Source organism: Gambusia affinis, linkage group LG10 (genome assembly GCF_019740435.1).
Source record: "Gambusia affinis linkage group LG10, SWU_Gaff_1.0, whole genome shotgun sequence".
Classification (NCBI taxonomy): Eukaryota; Metazoa; Chordata; class Actinopteri; order Cyprinodontiformes; family Poeciliidae; genus Gambusia; species Gambusia affinis.
In genome coordinates, this window is record NC_057877.1 from 11001253 (window position 1) to 11021640 (window position 20388).

Sequence of the window (20388 nt, forward strand, 5' to 3'; positions counted from 1 at the left end):
TTTCAGTGACATTCCCCCTCATTAAATACAGCATGCTGCACCTCCTGTTGAACAGGAGGTTTTACTCTGCAGGAAGCAGAAAAGGTTGGACTCTAGACAAAAAGGACCACATGATTAGAACCTCGCTCTACAGATAAATATGGGCAGCTCATGCATTCTTTGCAATCTACGTTGCTAAACTTTAAACGGTTTTCCTTTAGTGAAACTCTATCTAGTTGAGGCACATAGTATAGAGTTTCAGATAAGAGGGAAAGAAAAATAAAATCCTAGACTCTGTTAACAGAACACACCACGTTTGCAAAGGTACCTCAACAAGAATCTTTGAAAATACAATACTGCCATCTAGTGGTAAAGCAGCCACAATATTAGAGCAAAATAAAGCTTTATTGAATTACCAAATATATATATACATACAAAAATCACAGCATATGAAAAGATTAAACAGCTGTAGACCCCTCAGAAGGCTTGGGCACAGCAACATCCTGCAAATAAAGCAGACAGATAAAGTAAACGCCTTAAACGATGTCACTCAATGAGTCTGCAAGTCATCTCACAGTGTTCACGTCCTCAATAACGACATCCCTTCCTGAAATCTCAAGATCACTTTCTGTATCGTTGTTTGAGGCAAATTCCTCACTGTCCGTCTCTTCTGCGGTGGTCTGAGGGGACAAAGACAGATCCCTTAAGGGTCAATATAGCCAACATCTACAAATAGCTGAATAACTTTAGAATCGTGTCAGGTTATTTAGAAGAATTAGATTTAAGCTAGTCAAGAACACCAGCTAGTGTAGGTGTCCAATTGTGGTTTTTTTGATGTTAAACCCACATTAAGCAAAGGGCTCAGATTTCTACAAAAGTCAGACGGCTATCATCTAATCATGTTTGATCAGCAACATACCAATACCAACTGGCCTGACATGTCAATTAATGAAAGATCATATAAACAAACCTCATAGTCAGGATCATTTGAGTCATCTTCTGGAAGAGTCCTAGAAAGCTCAACCATCCAGAATGGGTCGTCATCCTCATCCTCATCGTCAAGCGCATCAATTTTTCTCTTGCTGCCTTTTCCACATGGTTTAGTAGGAGAAACACTGACTTCTGTTAAGAGAACATGGAGAACCAGCTACAATAATCCATAGCATCTCATCACAAGTAGATGAAACTCCACTCATGAATATACTGGTTGAGTAAAGCAACCATTTAAGGCTCATTTGCCTTCTAGAAAAAGTGCAAGTAAATTAGTCATTGCATGAGATTAAAGCAGCTTCTCTAGCAAGATGCCCATTTAAGACAAATTCCATTATACACGTTTCATACTTTAATACAGGCAAACTGAAAACAATAAAATTCTACCAATTGTAACAAGCTTTATATTGTACAGGTAATAAATGGACTTTTCCAAGTGTCTTTGTAGACCCATCAGTGCAAGGTAGAGCCATAAGCCCCAGCTGGCTAATACTGGATTGAAGTTAAAATAGTAATGAAAATATATAGAGCCACTAATTAAGAACCCAGTGCAAGCCAAGGTTCTTGCAATTAAGAATTTAATTTCTTTCCTTGATAAACTTGGCATTTCATGTGAACACTTAGGAGTTAAAAATAAATAAATTTGAAGTATGAAAACTGCAATATCTAAAAACAGATTTGTTCTAGACCAGGGGTCTTCAACATGCAGCTTTGGCCAATTATGAACAACAAATTGTAAATGTGAGAATTAAAGTCCAACTTCAGCATAGGATATAAAATATGTTAGGTTATACCTTCAATGAGGATTTTGAATTCTTTCCATTTAAAAAAAACAAAAAGAAAATAAATAACATTTTTATTCTTAATTTTAAAGCCTATGCAGAATTTTGGCATGCTGAGGAGGTAGTTTGATCATTTGAGTCCGCTCTGTTTGAGCAGAAACTCAATAAAAACTGGCAGGACTGGAGCCGGACGTCCACGCTTTAATGTGAAAACAACCCTAGGTTACTTACCTGGGGACAATAAAAGCCCAATGCTGTAGGACACCGGGTAGCCCAGGGCGGCCTGCGCCCAGCAGGGCAGGATGCGCAGCAGCAGCCGGGTGAACCGGGAGAGGCGCTTATGGCCAGTGAGGCTGTGACGTGCCGGGCTGGAAGTCACGGGACAGGAAAGGCTTTTCTGCTGAGGCGTCCACACAAATCCGCGGAAGGCCCTTACCTGCAGTCGTGCACAGAGTTAGTCCACGCCTGAGGAAGTCTCACTCCATGTTGGTTTTGAAACAAAAACTTACAACGATGCTGAAAGGCCAGAGGAGGCTGCGCACAGCAGAGCGAAACACGCCGTCTCTCCTCACCACTTCGCCCTACAGGTGGAGACACAGACGGTGAGACTCGCCGAACAAACAGACTGATCACAGACACATGGCCGCGGCGTTTTTCAGAATTTATCCTCACCTCAGAGTTCTCAGGCTGCGCCACAGCGTCCCCGGAGGTTTCACAAGACATGGTACTGCGGGACGAAGCCTGGACCTGCCGGGTCTGCAGTGAGGGAGAGACGCTCATGAGAGGTTTGGGGCCTAAAATGTATTTTTCTGTTACGTCGATGTGGCCAATGAGCACAGACAAACGCACCTGATGTAATCAGCACAAACCAATAGACATGTCTGGCTAATTAACGCACATCAGAGGGCCTGAATGTGGGCCAAATGTGTGGACAGATGCTAAACCTTCATGTTTGCTGTTTTCTCATTTAAAGGAAAACCGCATTAATACACACAATGCTTAGCAAATGTTCGATACCTTTTTTTCCCCAGTCTATTAACAGATACCCAAAAAAATAAAACAAAAGCACAGCTCACATTTGCCAAAAAAAAAAGAAAATATATGCAAGTGGACAAATAAGACAAAAAGTGAAACTTTTCAAAGGGTTCCCACCCTGTCACATTTGGTTTAAAACTACAACAGCCTTTAAGATAAGAAACATCATACTGTCAGTCAAACATCACAGCGATAGAGCCCTGTATTGCTCAGCTGAGAGCATTTATCTTTTATTGCAGTGTGCAAACTTAAAAAAGGAAGTGATGCAGACAAATAGATTAGGGAAGGATATTTTACAAACATTTTGCAACTGCTTTTTGTGTGGTTTGTTTCACATTGAATGAACAACAGTTATATACATTTACATCTATATCCATCCAAACGCCAACTTATATTTTAGCAAAACAGCCATAAAGTACAATAGATTAATTTATCCCTCTACAATTGCAAACAATATTTTTAAAAAGCCATATATTATTCTGTATGGGACTATTTGGTTTCTATCAAAATAGCAATTTTTTTAAAACTCCACTTGAGTAATCGTTCATTGATAATGAAAACTAACCCTGAAATAGTTAGAACAAGTGAAAAGTGTTGTGGTTTAATATCAGATTACTGCTTCAAGCCTCACGAGGTAGACAGATGCTGTTCCTGCTCTTGTTGCTACTTTGCATCTGAAGAGCTTTGAGAAACAAATCCTTAACTGTGCTTCCATACAAGTGCAGCTCTCTAATTGGTAACCATTTCCGGCTGGAGTTTCTGTGACGTCTCCGTGTCCTTTTATGTGTTTGAAGAAAAAAAAAACAAAAAAAAAACAGATACAACTAGATGAATATAAAAGCCTCCTGTTGCCCCGCCTTATGTCAAACTACAATCAAACCTGCACACTGGCAGTGGAAGACTCTTACAAAATGGATAAGCAACCAGTGACAAGAACATTCAGTTTTGGTGCTATCTGCAGTGGAAGCAAAGCTTCGGGTGATTTCTCCACAACCAGGAGGCGCAGCAGCAGCAGTGCGGGGATTCGGGCCCTGCTGTGGGCCACCGGCAGCGCAAAGTCCCTTGGATGCTCTACAGACTCACAAACAAGCCGTGAAAACATCTTTGCCAACATCCTGACACCTGATAGCATCCCACAGTTCACCATACCAAGTCTGTCAGTACAGACCAGTTTTCAGTCACTGGACAAGGAGGCACAGGACAATGAAGCAGAGTCAGAAGGAGAATTAAGGAGCTGTGGGGCTAACGTCTCTTCATCTTCATCCTCCTCCTGCTCCAGTTTTCTGCTGTCAGGCCGTAAAGCTGAGCGGTGTCTTTCAGACCCTTTAGCCAAGAGGAGATCCTTCCTTCAGCGGGATGTACCATTTCCTCCCTCCAACAAAAGCACCCTTTACTGCCTGGACCCGACAAGTAAGGCCGCTCTGTCCCTGCCCCACCTCACCAAGGTCACCACACCGTACGGCTTTGTGACTTTAAGCCAGAGCCCACAGATGGCGAGTGAGGAGGCACTGCTCTGTCAGGCTGGATTGCACCGCCTAAACAGCGACAGCAAGGCTTCCAGTGCCATTTGTGGCAACGCAGAGGTCGTCAAAGGGAACTGTTCCCACCTGTTAGGAGCCAAGAAGAAGCTGTCCAAAGACTTTCCTGACTCCCAGTGTGGAGAGAGTTTGCTGAGAGGAGAGCCGCACGCTTCCCCATGCGCCTCAAGTTCCGCGTCCTCTACAGCGAAGCCACCAGATAAGCTAAAACGATGCTTCTATCACATCATAAAGAAACATTTAATGTAGCACACTAAGAAAAGAAGTTTGACTTTCAATGTCATTTATGTCAACTGTGCAAGCTGGTTTAAAGTATGCATTTGATTAGAATATGTGTTGTTTCCTGTAGCTGTAAAATGTAAAATACTGCATGAATAATTGAGTCTGACAAACATTTCTGGTCAATTGAGTCCAAATTTGAAATAGTTTGTTTAATTAAGAGATAATTGTCTATTGTGATCATCCTTCAACAACGTGTAATGAACCAGTACCGCTGGCACTGAAACACGCCCTCAGCATGATACATCCATCACCATGCTTGTGAGTTAGTATGGAGTTCTTTAAATCATGTTCACACTTCCAAATATTCTCCTGGGGTTTTTTTTCTGAACATATTTATCAATTTACTTTCAATGGTGAACGAATGTTTGGATGTTTGGGTCAAAAAATTTGTACATATTTACAAGTGAGTGCTCCAGAAAGGACAACGATTGAAAAACACTCTTCCGGAAAGGTTTTGAAATGGGAAATTAGGTTAACATTAACTATAAAATGCTCTCCCCAAACCTCTGACCTTAGGAGAATTTGTTGACTATGTTTGAATTCAAGGATAGTGGTTGAATATCTTTCAACAAAAAATGCCAAGAGTGTGTTGATGGCTACAAAAACAGCAAGCTTCAAGCAGCAACAAACTTTTTTTAGTTTCTTTGCATTTTTCTTCAGGAAATTTGACCAAGTATCAGTGGGAATGTTTGTGTATATTTGAGTATGTATATTCAATTTCGACCCTGATGGAGGAGAGAAAGTTCCCTGCAAAGTCAGTTCAGTTCTTGTTTTGTAAATTCATTGATGATATACGTTGCGTAATTATTCTACACCTGTAAAATAATGGTTCATTAAAAAAAAAAAAAAAAAAAAGAAACAAATCAAAACACTAGCATTCTATATTGCTGTATAAATCTGACTGGATTTATAGTTTGGTGCCCTGGTTTTAAATGGCCAATCTTCAGGCTACCTGCTTCAGTTTGTATCAGTGTTAAATACATGTTAAGAGTTTCCACAGTCATGCTTCGGTGATGTGTTCAGAGAAACCAGACCTGCCCCTCTAACGGCTGAAGAGCTTCGCTGAAAAGGGTCCTAATGTTGGTCACTTGATGCACCCATCTGCCTCCCACACACTGAAAGGTGGAGGATAAATGGCACTGTGACACAAACTGCGACGGAGCTGCTCCTTCAACATTGGAAGCAGACAAATTTAAATTTATAATCTTGGTACTATGCGGTTTGTTTATTTGCATGGCGTAAAAGATTTTCTGGGTAATTAAGGGTTTTGGCTTTAATGAAATTCAGCCTCTAAAGCATTTACAAAAGCAGGAGTAGGCAGTGAGGGATGAATGGGAGAAAAATGATGAATGTTTAATTTTTGAGAGCCTTCTAGTAATCAGGATTCAGAAAGCAGATTCAGTATGCAGCAAAAACAAATACAGAGCCTCTATAAATCCACAATAAAATGGCGGCTTTGAGTCCATTAATATTTATGCCTCTGGTGGAGTTAAATCTAAACTTGTTTTTCATTCAACCAGGACATTTGTTTCTAGGAAATGAGACAGGAATCGCTCAAATAACAAGAAAAACAATATAAAAGAAGTAAAAACAAAAACAATTTTAAAAGTAGTCTTAAAAAAAGAATCAAAAAGGATTTTTGCTCATGTAAATAGCAACTGAAAATGTATTTATTTATTAATTACATTTTATTTTTAGTGATGAACCCCAAATCTTAGAGATTGGAAGCACTCCTTGAGCTTCAACCACAAGTTTTCTATTTGGACTTTTGAGTTTATAAATATTATCTTATGTGTAAAACATTACCCTTCCATAAAATGAAAATTCTGTCAAAATTGCAAAGTTTTTTAGTATTTTTTAGTATGTGCGAAACACTATGGATCCGCCGTGCAAGGGACGAAAATATGACATTTTTGACACTTTTTCACATTGTTGCAGCAGCAAAGTAAATCACTTTGCAAGAAAAACCATTAAAAAGAGACACTGCTGTGCAATAAAGGCATGCATGAAATAAGGTAGCTGGAGGCAACTGAAATTTCACATTTTTCTTTGATTGTATAAACAAGTGAGAAAAAAACAGATGCAGTAAGAATACTTAAGCAGAAAAACAACTGCTTTAACTTTGCAGACTGCTTTTGTGCACAAATGATATCCAGACAGAGCGAAGGAACCATCATCTAGTCATAGTATATATATATAGAATTAGCATCAAGTACTAGAATCTGATTATTAAACCCAAGGAGGAGGAGAGAAATAACACAACACGTATGTTCAGTGGAAACAGGAAGAGGTCATAACCTCCCAGGATTCTGGTCAGTCAGAACAATGCAGCGTAATTCCTGTTGAGTAAAACAGGTGACTGAGAGCGATTCTCAGATTTGTGAACTCCGTCTTTGTTTCTGCTCTCACGTGGAAGTGAAAATTCAGATGAAAATGTTGTCCTTTTTTGTAACAAGGGAGCTTTAAATACCAACAATTCATATTGTTTTAGTCTTAAAGACGACAACTGTGTTTTTAAATGTGACTCCAAATGCAAGAGTGTAAAGAGATGTTGGACTTCAGATATGCAAAAAAAAAAAAAAAAAAAAAAAACAAAAAAAAAAAAAAACAGCCCGTAATAATAAGCTATTATTCAATCTTATTGTAGTTATTTACCAATTTAAGGTATTTATAAAATATATCTGGCTAAGGAATAGAAAAAAAATACTTATTCTATTCATGTTTCTGTAAGCAGATACTTAAATGTAAAACCACCATGTAGCTGTCATGACATTAGAACGTGTTGTCTCTTCTGTGCACCTAGTTCTCGGAGAGTTTGTATCAATGCGGCAGGTTTGGGTCTATTAAATCACCATTTAGGCTACATGTCATTGCAAATTCTCACACAACACTGGTGCTAACCTGTCACCAGGCAACACGTCAGTTTGCTGTGAGAGGAGGATGATGAAGATGATAAAGGATGAGAGACAGTCAGAAAAAGATATGTTGCCCTGTGCTTGTTCTCACTTTGCAGGATGTGCTGTCATATGTTATTATGGCTTAAATACAGTGATATTTGTCGTTAAAATGATTTAAATTTCAGAAGTAGGTTGACTAGGTTCTTATTAATTTTTAGAAAATTAACATCCTTGTTATCTTTCCAACTGATAGCTTGTTTTGTTTGTGTTTCAGTCCACACAGACACTTGGCTCTGCATTTGACATAACTTTCAATTTAGAGGCAAGTCAAGGTGAATAGAAGAAAAAGTGCCTCCTAAAGTTTAGACATATGATAGTCGCAGACGTAGCTGCCTGCTACAAAATGAAAACAATCAAAAAAAATTTAGTTTTTGTTTCTCTAACCAGATATTTTATATTTCTATTATATCAAATAGGAAATTGAAAAATGTACATTGTTATTGGTTTTGAGTGCCTCTATATTGCTATTTGATAGCCTCTTACTGGAGAGAGGCCCCACAAAGCCCCCAGGCTGGGATTCAAGGTGCTACAAACTGCATGCTGTCCTAGTTTAATACTTGATCGGTTGAAAAAGGTCATAGAAGTACATGAAGTTGATGCAAAAACCTGTAAAACTAGTTTTGTAACATTACATGAGCTTAGGACGAACACCGGTGAGCTGCACCTGGGAGAAACAGACAGACACAAGCGCGACATGAAGGCGCTCTGTTGTAACTGCTCTTCCTCCTTCTGCCGGAGTTGAGGTTAGCTCAGAGAGCAGCTTTGCCCTCAGTACAGAGACAACTCTTCCGGTGCCAACCTCAAGCTCTGACAGAAACTGAGACATCCGCCGAGCAACACCTTTTAAAGACGAGTCGCTTTGAAATACGCAACCATTCAGACGAAGTAGTAGGAAGCAGAAACTGAGGCAGATAGGAAGTCTTTAAAAGAGTCAGCGAGCTGGCCTCCTGAGCTTCTAGTGTGCTACAAGTTAGAGGAAGGAGATGCTGCTGAGGTGAAGGGAAAGGATTAAGGTGTTAAAGCTTAAGTTCCTGATGGCGTCCGCTTCTGGTAGCAGAGAGAAGGATCTGCCTCCAATACTGCCTGTCAAACAACACAGGTAAGGCAAAAGTGCTTAGACTCTCATTAATTAGATTTTCTTTGGAAAAAAAGTGGGAAAATTTTTTTTTACAATAGTTATATTTTCACAGATCATTTGTCAATGTATGTTCAAGCATTTTGCAGTGCATGTTCTTACTTGTAGAATTTTTTTTTTACAATATTCTGCAAAATCAGACTATGCAGAGGACGGTTCTGCACATATGCACGCTTTGTGTTCCTTCAGACGTTCCAGTGTGGAGTCAGACTCTGTCTTCAGCCCCACTGGGTTTCAGCATCCCAGCTTTGCAGACAGCAATGTCTTCTCTGAGCCCACTGACTGTCATGCAGCCCAGTGTCCCATCCACCAGCGCTACGGTAGGACTGCAAACCTCCGGCTTGTAACTCGTCATTTTGTGTGGGATTTAAATTCTACGCTGAATTGGCGACTGGTGTTGATGAGGGGAACAAACGGGAGGAGCGGTCCACTCCTCTCCTCAGTTCGTCTTTCAGTTCGTGACAAGCAGAGAAAGGAAGCAGTCCTATATGACCTTTACTTTCAGTAAATTTCAAGTGAGCTTCTGAGTAAAATAACTTCGCAGGAAATTCAGGTCATCCAGCTGTCATAATAATAAAACCCCAAATAGGTTAAAATACGAGGTGAAACATACACATAATAAAAATACTGTGGTAAGTTCAAACTGAAAATGTTAGTGCTCATGTAGGCTTTAAATTGAGGTAATAAAAAAGTGTCAGTGGTATTTTTTTTACTATTTTACTTCCTATGTTTTAAATCCTAAAATAGAAATAATCTCTTCTGAAACATTTACCATGTGAGGTAAATAGGTGGGTGCCTTACATGTTTAATGGCACTCCAGAAAAAATGTGTATATAAAGTTCTAAAATAAATGAATCTTTTATTAAAGTGATATCACCCAAAACATCTAGTAAAAATGCTACTTTTTCATTGGTCACATTTATTCAAAAAGGCACAGAAAGAGATGGCAACAGCTGCACTGTAAATTAATATCCGCTACTTCACTCCTCGCTGATTGTCTAAAGTGAAATTGGAAAAATGTCACTACGACCTGTTTTTTTTTTTCCCCCCGCAATTGTACAACTATTTTGAGCATTTGTGACTCTTAAATCTAGTCTGTTTCCTCTTATATTCTTGTTTAGATCTAAGGTTCCTTCTCATTGTACTGCCCAGATCCGTTCAAACACCAGACGAGATTCTTCTCCGATGGCACACCACCTCCTGTTCCAAAGAAGAAGCTGACCCGCGCCCTCTCTCTCCCCGCCATTGAGCCACCTGCACACTATTCCCTCTCTCCACTCTCTCCTCTGCAAAGACGTCCTCAAAACTTTGACAACCCCCTCTACATGATGGCACCGATACCCGATATTTGTATGCATGACGAGACTCAAGACTTGAAACCAGCCAGAAGAAGCCCCACTCCCTTGCAGCCCCTGTCCCAGCTGTCCTTTGATACCCCAGATGAACACCTTACCTCCGTCTTTGGGAGCTTTGAGGACCAGCGTGTTGTCTCAGGGAGGATTCAGCATCGTCAGCTGCTCTTCCTTCGAAGCATGGCTAAGAGCGTTGAGGAGCGCAGCGTCCTAAAGGTGAAAGAAAGGGAATGCGACTCATATGAGCCTCAAGATTTCCTGCTGTGTGAGGGGAGCAAGCCAAAGAAGATCGGAGACAAGACCTACTACAGCCTCCAGAGCCCAAAGTTCCCCGGGAGGGTGCTTGGTTTGAGGGTAATTTTGCTCATCTCTTATTTCATATGTGGTCTTTTATGATTTGAGATTTTTCACAGCATGTTAAGTCTGAAATACAAAGCACATTGCGTTAAAAACAATCTTGATCTTTATCAACATTTGCAAATGTTCTACTCATTGTGGTGCCAACATAACTTCCTTTCAGCAGTTACACCAGCTGCAGCTACAGACCTCTTTGTGTCACATTTATCACAGAATTGCAAAACGCTTTGATGCAATGAGTGCATATTGTTCTGTCATTATTTGTGTAGGCATGCAAAGGGACGAAGAACGCTCCATCGACTCGAAACAAAGAAAACCTGCATGCGAATGTGCAAGATGTCATAGCTTATTTTCAGCCAAGCATTGATAAGGAAAGCGAAACCAACGCAAGGCAAGATCTTTCCACCACTGGAGAGTCAGACTGCAGGGCTCCTGATCCACCAGACGGAGGCAGCAATGAGAAAGCGCCTTGTTGTCCCAGCATGACGTCTCTCACAGTTAACTCTCTCCTTCAGAGAGGACACTGTGTGAGCGTGGAACGTGATCTGCCGCACGCCACCCTGGAGGACTTTGTTCAGGACAGCTGCTTGGTGAAGCCCAGCGACTGTCAGAATTACAACAGGCAGGTGTGTGTTCTGGTGTTGCAGGTCCTAATGGGGTCACACCACCTGCACAGCAACAGTGCTGCTGCAGCTGAGCTCAGACCCAGAGAGATCCTTCTGGTCTGGCCCGGCAGGCAGAGATGTAAAGGGGGAGATGTGCTGGAACAGGATGGTCAAATAGGTTGGGTGCAGGAGTTGTGGAGGAAATATGGCTGTCCTCGTGTGCTAGTGACACCGCAGTCTGCTGCTTTGGCCCCTCAGGCTCTTTCCTCCATTAAATGCCAAATGGGAGCCCTAATTCAGTTCTGCCTGCGCCCACAGAAAACCCACAAAGACCCTACTCTGTCTGTATACCGGACGGGGCTTCTTCATTTCTCCTCTCTGCTTCAGAGCGAGAGCGGCCCCCAGATGACGGACATAATAGCCATGCTGCAGGTGCTCCTGTGGGGGCCCCGGGTCTCCATATCCAACCACAGAGGCTCCTTGTCGGTCACGGCTGTGCAGAACTGGCTGACTGTCAAGCGAGCCCTGCTGGTGATGAAGCTGGCAGAGGTGGGACTGATCGAGGATCCGCCTGGTGTGGACTGGGAGGACTGCATGTGTCTGAAGTATCTGCCATTTACCGATTCTGAAACGGTAATGGGTGCGGCTATGCAGCTTTCCAACATCCTGAGCTGAGTTTAGCAAGATATTTTCAGAATCCATCAGGTGCAGAGGACAAAATGCTTTCGGAGAGCTTCATCCTTCCATTAGCTCCTCTGTTCATATTGATGTAAAATAAAATAAATATCAAAGAGATGAGATCCTTAACTGAGCAAGCCTGTTAGTGATCTCATGTATTTAATATCTAATTTGCACTCATTATAAATAAATCAACAGAAATGTTGCTACAATGCAAAGTAAGAACACACTGCTTTACCTCCATGAATGTAGCTGCAGAACCTTTTCAGTGAATTAAAACAGAAATGATGGTTAACTATATAGTGCTGGTCAGAAATTTACAGACACTCTGTTTTATTTCAATTATGCATTTGAACTTCGTATATATATATTTTTTGAAGCACACATGGTCAAATTGTAATGCAGATCTAAAAAAACGAAGTATATGATGAATACATTTCAATTAATATTTCATCTAAATTACACAGGGTTGAACACATGCACACCTCTCCACAAAATAGGTCAAGCAGCAAACACACTTTTTGTGACCATCAAGCTTCTAGTATAATTCTGGCTGAAAATTTTGACATTGTGATAAATGGTACATTCACCTCAGCTTAAGAAGACGGTGTGACGTTACTGCTCCTTACTTTCAAATCGAAGCACAATGTACAATGTCAAGCATGACATGAAAAATATGAAGACTACCTTGAAGTTCATCCACTCCAAACACACATCGGACTCGGTTCTGGACAAATCAGCCTTAGGATTAAGCCGGTGAATATTTTACGGCTTGATTAGTCAGGTCTCTACCAGGAAACCAATCGATTTAAATTAACTACCATGTCTGTTGTGGAGAATTGTTAAATATCCAGCCAGAGGTTTGACTATACGGAGAGCTGGCTTTCTCTGCAGTGTGCTAAAGGACATTTAAACTATTAGTGTATACACATATCTAAAAACCTGCATGCAAACCTTGCCAATCAGAAAAAAATGTAAAGAGAAGCACAAAATGATGAACTTCATGCCCATGAGTGTATAGAATCGTTTGGTCTGCACTGTACAGCATGTTATGCTACATTTAACCCCAAATTACTTTTTTTTTTTTTTTTTTTTTACATGTCTAAAAATGTCTTCTTTCAAGTTTCACATTACAAAACAATAATATCCACATGATAAACTCCCCCATCTGTAAATTTGATCCCACACACTGCATCACCTAAAAACCCTGATTTTGTCAAGCTTTCACCGACATCACTCAGCCGACCACACGTTAAGGTGAGCACTTTTATTTAGTCGTTACAACATGCAGATCTCTACCAAGTGGATCAAAGCAAACTAAAATCATGCACACATTAAAAAAATAACAGGAAAAATCAAATCAAATTAATTGTTACTATGAAAACATCTACTTACATGAGTACGATTTCAATTTATCTTAAATATACTGTGGAGATATTCAGGGATCAGGGGTAGGATGGACAAGAACATTATTAAACGGTGGTGAGGATGTAATGCCCAGATATCATGCAGGCTTTCTGCTTTACATTCCTGCTCTATTTAACATCTTAACTCTAGTGCAACGTTTACTGAAACACAGCACGCAGTAGGTAAAGGCAAAAGAAAATCCACCAACCTCAACCACACTTAATGACTAGAATGTACTCATTTTCAGAACTGATGTTGGTGTTGATTGAAATAGGAGCAAACATTTGTAACTGCTCAGCGTTATTTTATTCGTCATCGGAGGAGTCTCGCTCGATGCTGTAAGCCATGAAGAAAGCGTCAGGTCGGGAGGGGACGAGAGGATGACCCGGTCTAACAATCTCAAAGCCCAGGAAACTGAACGTACGCAGCAAGGATGCTGAGGAGAAACGGCGAGGGGAGAGACATTTGTTAGTATGACCTCAATACAGCGTCAACACTTAGAAACATATAAAGCTCTCAGAGTAAAAGTACACGGAGTATGAGTAGAAATAATTCAACAGCTTTAGAAACAGAAAAAAAGAAAACAATTTTGTTGTTCAGCAAAAGCTACATTTGGTTATTAAAATTCATTTTAACAAAATTCTTTTCAAGTACTTTTTATGACCTAATCTACATCAAGCAGCAACTAATTTGCTCCCACTTTTGGGAAGCATCAAATTGGCCTTAGTGGACTTATCCCACATCTAATGAAGCGAAACATAACATTTAACATTTACTTTTTATATAAACAGAAAACATTTCATTTTAAACATAGGAAAACCAGAAAAATAAGTTTTATATCCCGAACAAAATGTGTTTAAACTGATAACAAAATATAGTTCAGTATTTCTGAATATTATTTTTAATAAGTGGTTTTGCTGCTGTGAGCCATAGTGGTTTATTATTAAGCAATAGTTATTAATTAAACCAAATCCACACAGATATCGTCTCACCTCTGTCGTCACGGTTCTTGTGAAAGCAGATGAAAACATGATCAGCCTGTAGCTGTTCTTCCGCAAATTCCAGCAAAAGTGCAAAACTGTTGGGAAAAAAATAACAATTATTAAAGGACTAAGAACTCCGAGGTAATCACAACACTCCTAATACAGGTTTATGACTGAAAACAGAACGTATTACTAATAATTATCCAAATGCATTTCGGTGAAGTACTTCTTTGCACATAACCCATTTTATATTTATGTTAGTACAGTACAAACAGAAAAACAAACAGTAAAGGCCTGACTTTAGTCACAGACTAAAACAATAGAAGCAATCAGCTTCAGCAAAGATCAACGTCACTTCTATTTAATTTGTTGATGAAAAACCGAGTTCCTGCACAGATGCAGAAAAAGATGTACTCCTCCTGACCTGTCTTTGCTGCCTTCAGGCAAAGCTCCAGAAGGGATTTCAACATAAAGATTTCCCCCCTTTAGCGCAGCCCTCCAGACGCAATGTTTGCCTTCGGTGCGGCGGGGCTCAAAGAGCAAGAAACGCACTCTGCTGTTTGCAGGGGGAGACTCCTCAAGAACCAACAAATGAGCATCCTACGGAGAGAAATAAAGATGAGATGCCACAAAACGAAAAGACTGCGTGAAAAAAACGAAAACAGAAACTTGTTCCACGTACAGAGTAGAATAGTGTAGCTGAAAGATTGCGATCCCGCTGGTCATTCCCTCGCCCACCTGGGATCTTCAGGGGTGGGAGAGGGGCATCAGGAGCACCACAGAGGCCCCGGACACGGGTTACTGCAACAGCGGGAGCACCTCCTGGGACTGGAGATACTGGAGAGAGACACAGACGCACACAAAGACGGAGCCATCGTAAGTGAAGTATTCAGATGCTCACAAACCAAAGTTGCCAGGCAGACAGGAGGTTTTGTGTTCGTTGCGCAACGGAGAGATAAATGACTGTAAAACATTTGCTCAACTTAAGTTAATAAACTCCAGGCAACACGTAGCGGACAGAGATCAATCAGCGACTGTGCTTTTCAAATGAGACACGCATTTCTGTATGTTGACTCGTGAAATTTAAAACAAGCACAGGCTGGCACTTCTGTGGTGACTAATTAAAAATAAGAGTTCCCAGTAAAGTGAGCCGCCTTATAGTGAAATATTAACTACAAACTGAATATATTTCTTTAGCCTTGAATGAGCTTTTTCCATCTATTGAAACTAACTGCTATGCTCATCCAACAAGCCTAACATCGGGGTTCCCACAAATTCATTTTAAAATTTCACACTTTCGCTATTCGAAGTTGTTGTTGTTACACTTAACATGTTTTTAATATAAATGTTTTATCCTCTAGTAAACAGCAGTGGGGACTTATCTGCATAAATCCAGTTGTAAAAGCCCATTTCAAACAAGCTCCCTTATCTAGAGCTTCTCAGGCACTTAAAAACAAACCTATGAGGTCAAAAACGACTTGTGGCAAATTAACGATAAAAGACAAAAGCCTATACTAAATTACTTAATTTTTCTTTTGTCTAGATTTTCTGTAGGAAACAAAAATAAAGTCAGAAAACAAAAATATTTCCATACTTTTTTTAATTATTATTTTTCCCTATAGTTAGACAGAAAACTAAAAAAACAAATACCAACTCCACCAAACCAACCTGCATTTTGCCATTTTTCCTGTGGTACATTCAGTTTATTCCAGAAAGTGTCGAGGGACGACGTCCTGCAGGTCTAACCATCGCCCTACTTTATCCGTTGACTAAACAGGTCGCTCCACTTTTCAACATATGAAAAAAAATACCACCCACCTCTTTGACTCAGCTTGACTTTCAGCACTAATGCTGTGTTACCACATTCGTTGTCCAGTGTTTGTGAAGATCAGTCTGTTTCTATTAGGAACGAGGTCCATTAGCAGCACCACCAAGATGCTCTCTAACACAAATGTCACAGCTGTGCTATGTCTGGAGTAGGTGTGTTAAAACCAGCAAACACCCGTTCTCAAGGCTGACAATGTTACAATGCAACATCAGGTTTTATAAAATATCTTTTGAGACATTGAAGGTTTTAAGATAAGGGTTCGACTCAGTCAGATTAGAAGATTATTCCAACCATAAAACTCTCATATGGTAGTGTTAGCACATTTAAGACCAAGGTTGAAATCATATTATATACTAATGTTACATGACCGATGCATCTTTTCCAGCTTCTTTCTATCTTTTTCTGTTTGATTAAGAAAAACTGATTTGACAAAAACGTTTGTGGTTTTTATTAAGAGGCCAGTAGGAGCAACCATCTAAGGTGGAGATGGGAAAGAAGAAGAAGAAAAAACACAAAAAAACACAGCTGTTGGCCAAAATAACATTTTAATCTTGATTGGCCTTGACCAGAGATTGGCCGTTCGGAAACTCAAAATTGTATTTCCCCCTGCCAGTGAACACACCAGACATAACAACTCTCATGTAGAATGTTGTTATTGAGGAAACATTTAAGATTAGCTATTTTCCATAACAATGATGTGTTTAAAAATGAAGTTAGAGAACATTCAGGGATATAAACTTAAAAAAAAAAAAAAAGAGGAAACTACCCTTTCTGGCATATCTGCAGATAATAGAAATTAGGGACAGAGCAAAAGTCATACTACTCCTTTTATTCGTTTGAACTTTCAACCTCGGTTTGTTAGAGAACTTGCTGGATTTGCACAATATTTACAACCTTTATAAAATCTGAGAATTAAGGTAAGGTAAGCATGTACATTCTCTAGAGAGAAAACCCACCAGAGACTGCTAGTTGCACATTTTTTACATGAGGCTGAATTTCAAAAGTCCTATTTTAGAGATTTTCACATGTGGAGCAAGACATGACATCTAGTCAATATCATAGCATCTCAACAGTGACTCCCTTACAATAATCTGACCTGCTGCTTGTAAACACACTACTGTGGCCGAGCAGATTCGGCATTTTAAGGACAATGGCAGACGTTAAAATTAGCTTTGACTTCCACTATTTTAGCCTTGTGTTGCACACAGATCACATCTTCTGACTGCGAGACCGCTCAACTACATGATCACCCCACCCACTAGAGCCGTTGACTGTAATGGAAAACCGCCCAAACTGTGAAGAGCAGAACAGAACTGTGTTGCTTGTGGAAAAGGGCCACATACGTTTGATGTGACCCACTCAGGGAACGCTCATCTCTGCTTCAGACCAACAGCTTTTATTCGAGGGACTCAAGCACAGAAACACTCATTCAACCCAAACACTTTTAGGTTGCCTTTCTATGAAACAGCATATGTATTTTTTTTGTAAATACTATGTAATAAATGGAATTTAGAAAATCATAAAACTTATTATGGGGAAAAAAATTTTAACCAAATTCATAAAGTTTACTGCATTTATTAATAGTTCTTTAATAAGAACAAAAATTGGCCTGTCAAAAGTTGGAGAATAGAAATCTGCCACAAAACCCTAATTACTCAATGTGAGCTCAAACCTTCCGACACACTTGTGTATCCAAGCACTACTTAATTTCAATAAAAAGCCCTGGCATGTACCACAAGTGGTTACATAACCCCAATCTGACTCAGCCAACAGACTGATAGCAATAAAACACTTATTTAAGCCAATAAAGCTGGCATGATTGAGAAATAGTCATAATAAAAATTGAGATTTATTCCTTCGTAAACAATCAATGTTCATTTGATGTCCACCAGTCAACACTTTAACAGTATTTTGAAAATGTACATTGGACATATGAAAATGTTACATAACTCATCAATACGTGCAGTGGAATAATTAGTCAAGGTTAAAGCTTTGATAACAATAATAACTGTACCATGTAAGAGCAAATGTACACTGTGTATCATTAGCTGTCTCAGAGTCCTTTATGCCACCCCCTTTCGCAGTGCAGTGGAAATTTCCTTCGAGAGCTTTAAAAGACGTCAGAACTGGACAGATCGCCTGAATAAAAATCCTGTGAGAAAAGAACCCGAGCAACAACGCCTCAACACAGAACAGGAAAAACGCACTAATAAAACATAACTAATGATTCCGAACAAAGACATAAATTAGCTAATCCGTCCTGTTAACATTTTAATTAACCCTGAAACCTATAATCCACGAACCATGCGAGTATTGATCGCTGCAGATGCCAAATCAGAATCAGGTGGAGACAAAGGTTGCTGAAAATAGTCATTGCACCTTCGCCTGATTGGCCAGTTGCAAAATAAATCTGTCATAAATGGGATTTTCGGAAAATGTCCAAACACTTGTAAGCATGTGAGAAACACGGGGTAAAACACGACTCATCACGACGTCGGTTGGCATAAAACTAACAAAGTAAATAAAATAATAGTCTTCTAAGTGTTTTCATACAAACGTACAATGCCATACTATACAATTTGACGCAAGTATTATGTTTTTGTGTCAACTATCAAGAATAACACATTATTATCATGGCAGCGACAAAAACAACATCGATGACATAACCCAATAAAGGCTAGAAAACGTGGGCAAAAGACGAAGAATTTTATCCGTATCCGCGATGCGACTAAATTACAATTAATCATTTAAGCGTTAAATGTTTTTAATTTGACAATTAAAAATAAATTCAAAGCTAATCTTGCTCCAAACAGCGAACACGTAGCACTTAGCATCGGGCTAACCATGTTGCGTTTCATATATTAGCCATTCGGTTAGCATTAGCGGGCTAATAGGAGCAATGACTGTCAACAACGATCCGTGACTTCTGTCTAGTTGCTGATTACGAATGTACAGTATATATTTAAAATTGTGATGAAGTATATAAATTATATGTTCATATGTCATTTATAAACTTTTGTTAAATAAAATAATTCCTGGCAACTGTTTAGGAGCGTCAACTACCATATAAAATCGTGTTATTGTGAACAACATACATGACTTGTACCAGCCGTTCCAGTAAATAGACAGTTGTACACCTTGCTTAGGCCGCAGCTTTAGAACTTAGCATTTAGCTTTTATTCTAAAACAGCTGACACCGACATACCTTTCAGGTTTATTACTGGACTGCTCAATAACAGGCATCTCGGGTCTTTCTTTTTCTCTTACAAAACAATGACTATTCAAAATCGTCTGTAGGTTGGATTTAACCATCCGGCCAGCGTCCGCCACAGGCTGCTCGCTCCGTCTCCTCTCCTCGTCGGCTGATGCCAGAGTCAAGGCTGCGAGCTGCGGTTATCAGTCAGGGGAGTGTCCCGATCATTGTGACGTATAGGGAAAAGACAATCAGACTATTTAAATAATCCCGTGAAACTGTTTAATATTACTTCTATATTTGTCCCTTTTAGTTTGTTTTGCAATGTCTAAATGTATTTATTTCCATGGTAAGTGACATACAGTTTTAATAGTGTTGAACCATATTTTGAGAAACATGTTGGAAAAATATATCTTTGAGTAGTTTTATTGTAATTTTTTTTTTACTTTTACTTAAGTGATATTATTATAAAGTGTAACTATTCTTATTTAAAGAAAAATTCAGTGCAAGTAACTGAAGGACTAACATATTTTGACCAAAAATACACCAGACTCAGACACACACCTACAGTTCAACTTAAAGTGAGACAGACGTCTTGTTTGTGTAAAAGCTCTGTTATTCTTAAGTTATTTTCTGAGCTTGTGTTCACCCATGCATTAAACTTGGTTAAACAGAAAGTGTTTTGGAAGAAAACGTGTCCCACATCCCAATCTTGAAGCTGAGAATACAAAAAAAAAGGCAATAATAATAATATGTAGACCAAGAAAGTAGAATTAAATTGACCTATAAAGTTTGGGACATTGCGTGCCTTTCTTTTGTTATTGTACAAGGTCCTTTCAATATCCTGATCCATTTTCTTTGAAAACACTATGCTGTTTTATTGGAATATTGTGTCTTTGTGATTGAAAAGTGTAGCTTAAGAGAGTTGATGGTAAGATGGATGAAACTAGACACAGAGAATACTTGGAAGAAACCTGTTAGAGTCTGCCAAAGACTTGAGAGTGGTGATGAGGCTCGTTTTCCAGCAGAAGAACAACCCTAAACATAAAGTTAGCGCTGTCATTGAATATTCATGTGTTAGAATGGCTCGAAGACTTGAAACCAACTGAGCCTCTATGGTGAGGCTTGAGAATTGTAATTGATTTCTCTACTAAACAACGCTCCCAATAAAAATATTTATGTTTTGGGTTGTAACATATTAAGAAATTGTGAAATTGTTCAAGGGGTATGAATAGCTTTGTGAGACTCGGTATGCTACTGCTACTTCTGGCACACTTCTCCAGCTGC

The 20388-nt window shown here is 39.5% G+C and overlaps 3 protein-coding genes across 5 annotated transcripts; 1 reads left to right on the forward strand and 2 right to left on the reverse strand.

Annotated features, from left to right (window-relative positions):
* Positions 1-365: 365 nt before the first annotated feature.
* org (oogenesis-related gene) lies at positions 366-2580 on the reverse strand. Of its 2 annotated transcripts, none has more exons than XR_006371978.1 (6): positions 2424-2580; positions 2261-2332; positions 1983-2187; positions 950-1101; positions 555-681; positions 366-482 (listed from the first exon to the last, which is right to left on the reverse strand). XR_006371978.1 is itself a non-coding variant. In XM_044130219.1 (6 exons), the coding sequence occupies exons 1-6, from the start codon at positions 2529-2531 to the stop codon at positions 438-440; spliced, it is 687 nt and encodes a 228-aa protein (XP_043986154.1). In that variant the 5' UTR covers positions 2532-2555; the 3' UTR covers positions 366-437. The 2 variants fall into 2 exon arrangements, 1 of the variants encoding a protein (XP_043986154.1); XM_044130219.1 differs by having other exon boundaries at positions 555-659; positions 2424-2555.
* A 2231-nt stretch (positions 2581-4811) lies between these two features.
* Positions 4812-11819, forward strand: peak3 (PEAK family member 3). Of its 2 annotated transcripts, none has more exons than XM_044130218.1 (4): positions 4812-4864; positions 8888-9018; positions 9851-10404; positions 10677-11819. In XM_044130218.1, the coding sequence occupies exons 1-4, from the start codon at positions 4842-4844 to the stop codon at positions 11685-11687; spliced, it is 1719 nt and encodes a 572-aa protein (XP_043986153.1). In that variant the 5' UTR covers positions 4812-4841; the 3' UTR covers positions 11688-11819. The 2 variants fall into 2 exon arrangements, with proteins under 2 accessions (XP_043986153.1, XP_043986152.1); XM_044130217.1 differs by lacking the exon at positions 4812-4864 and adding an exon at positions 7216-8662.
* Positions 11820-12942: 1123 nt separating this feature from the next.
* Positions 12943-19300, reverse strand: oaz1a (ornithine decarboxylase antizyme 1a). Its single transcript, XM_044130221.1, is given in 6 exon segments — positions 12943-13533; positions 14090-14175; positions 14505-14680; positions 14763-14849; positions 14851-14917; positions 19114-19300. Coding segments are annotated over 6 exon segments (654 nt in total). The 5' UTR covers positions 19221-19300; the 3' UTR covers positions 12943-13402.
* Positions 19301-20388: the final 1088 nt, after the last annotated feature.

Coding starts and splice junctions, on each gene's coding strand:
- org (XM_044130219.1), bottom strand. CDS start 2,531: ATGAGCGTCTCTCCCTCACTGCAGACCCGGCAGGTCCAGGCTTCGTCC. Junction 2,333..2,423: donor CGCAGCCTGAGAACTCTGAG/GTGAGGATAAAT, acceptor CTCCACCTGTAG/GGCGAAGTGGTGAGGAGAGA. Junction 660..949: donor CAAATGATCCTGACTATGAG/GTTTGTTTATAT, acceptor TTGTCCCCTCAG/ACCACCGCAGAAGAGACGGA.
- peak3 (XM_044130217.1), top strand. CDS start 8,598: ATGGCGTCCGCTTCTGGTAGCAGAGAGAAGGATCTGCCTCCAATACTG. Junction 8,663..8,887: donor CTGCCTGTCAAACAACACAG/GTAAGGCAAAAG, acceptor GTGTTCCTTCAG/ACGTTCCAGTGTGGAGTCAG. Junction 10,405..10,676: donor GGAGGGTGCTTGGTTTGAGG/GTAATTTTGCTC, acceptor TTATTTGTGTAG/GCATGCAAAGGGACGAAGAA.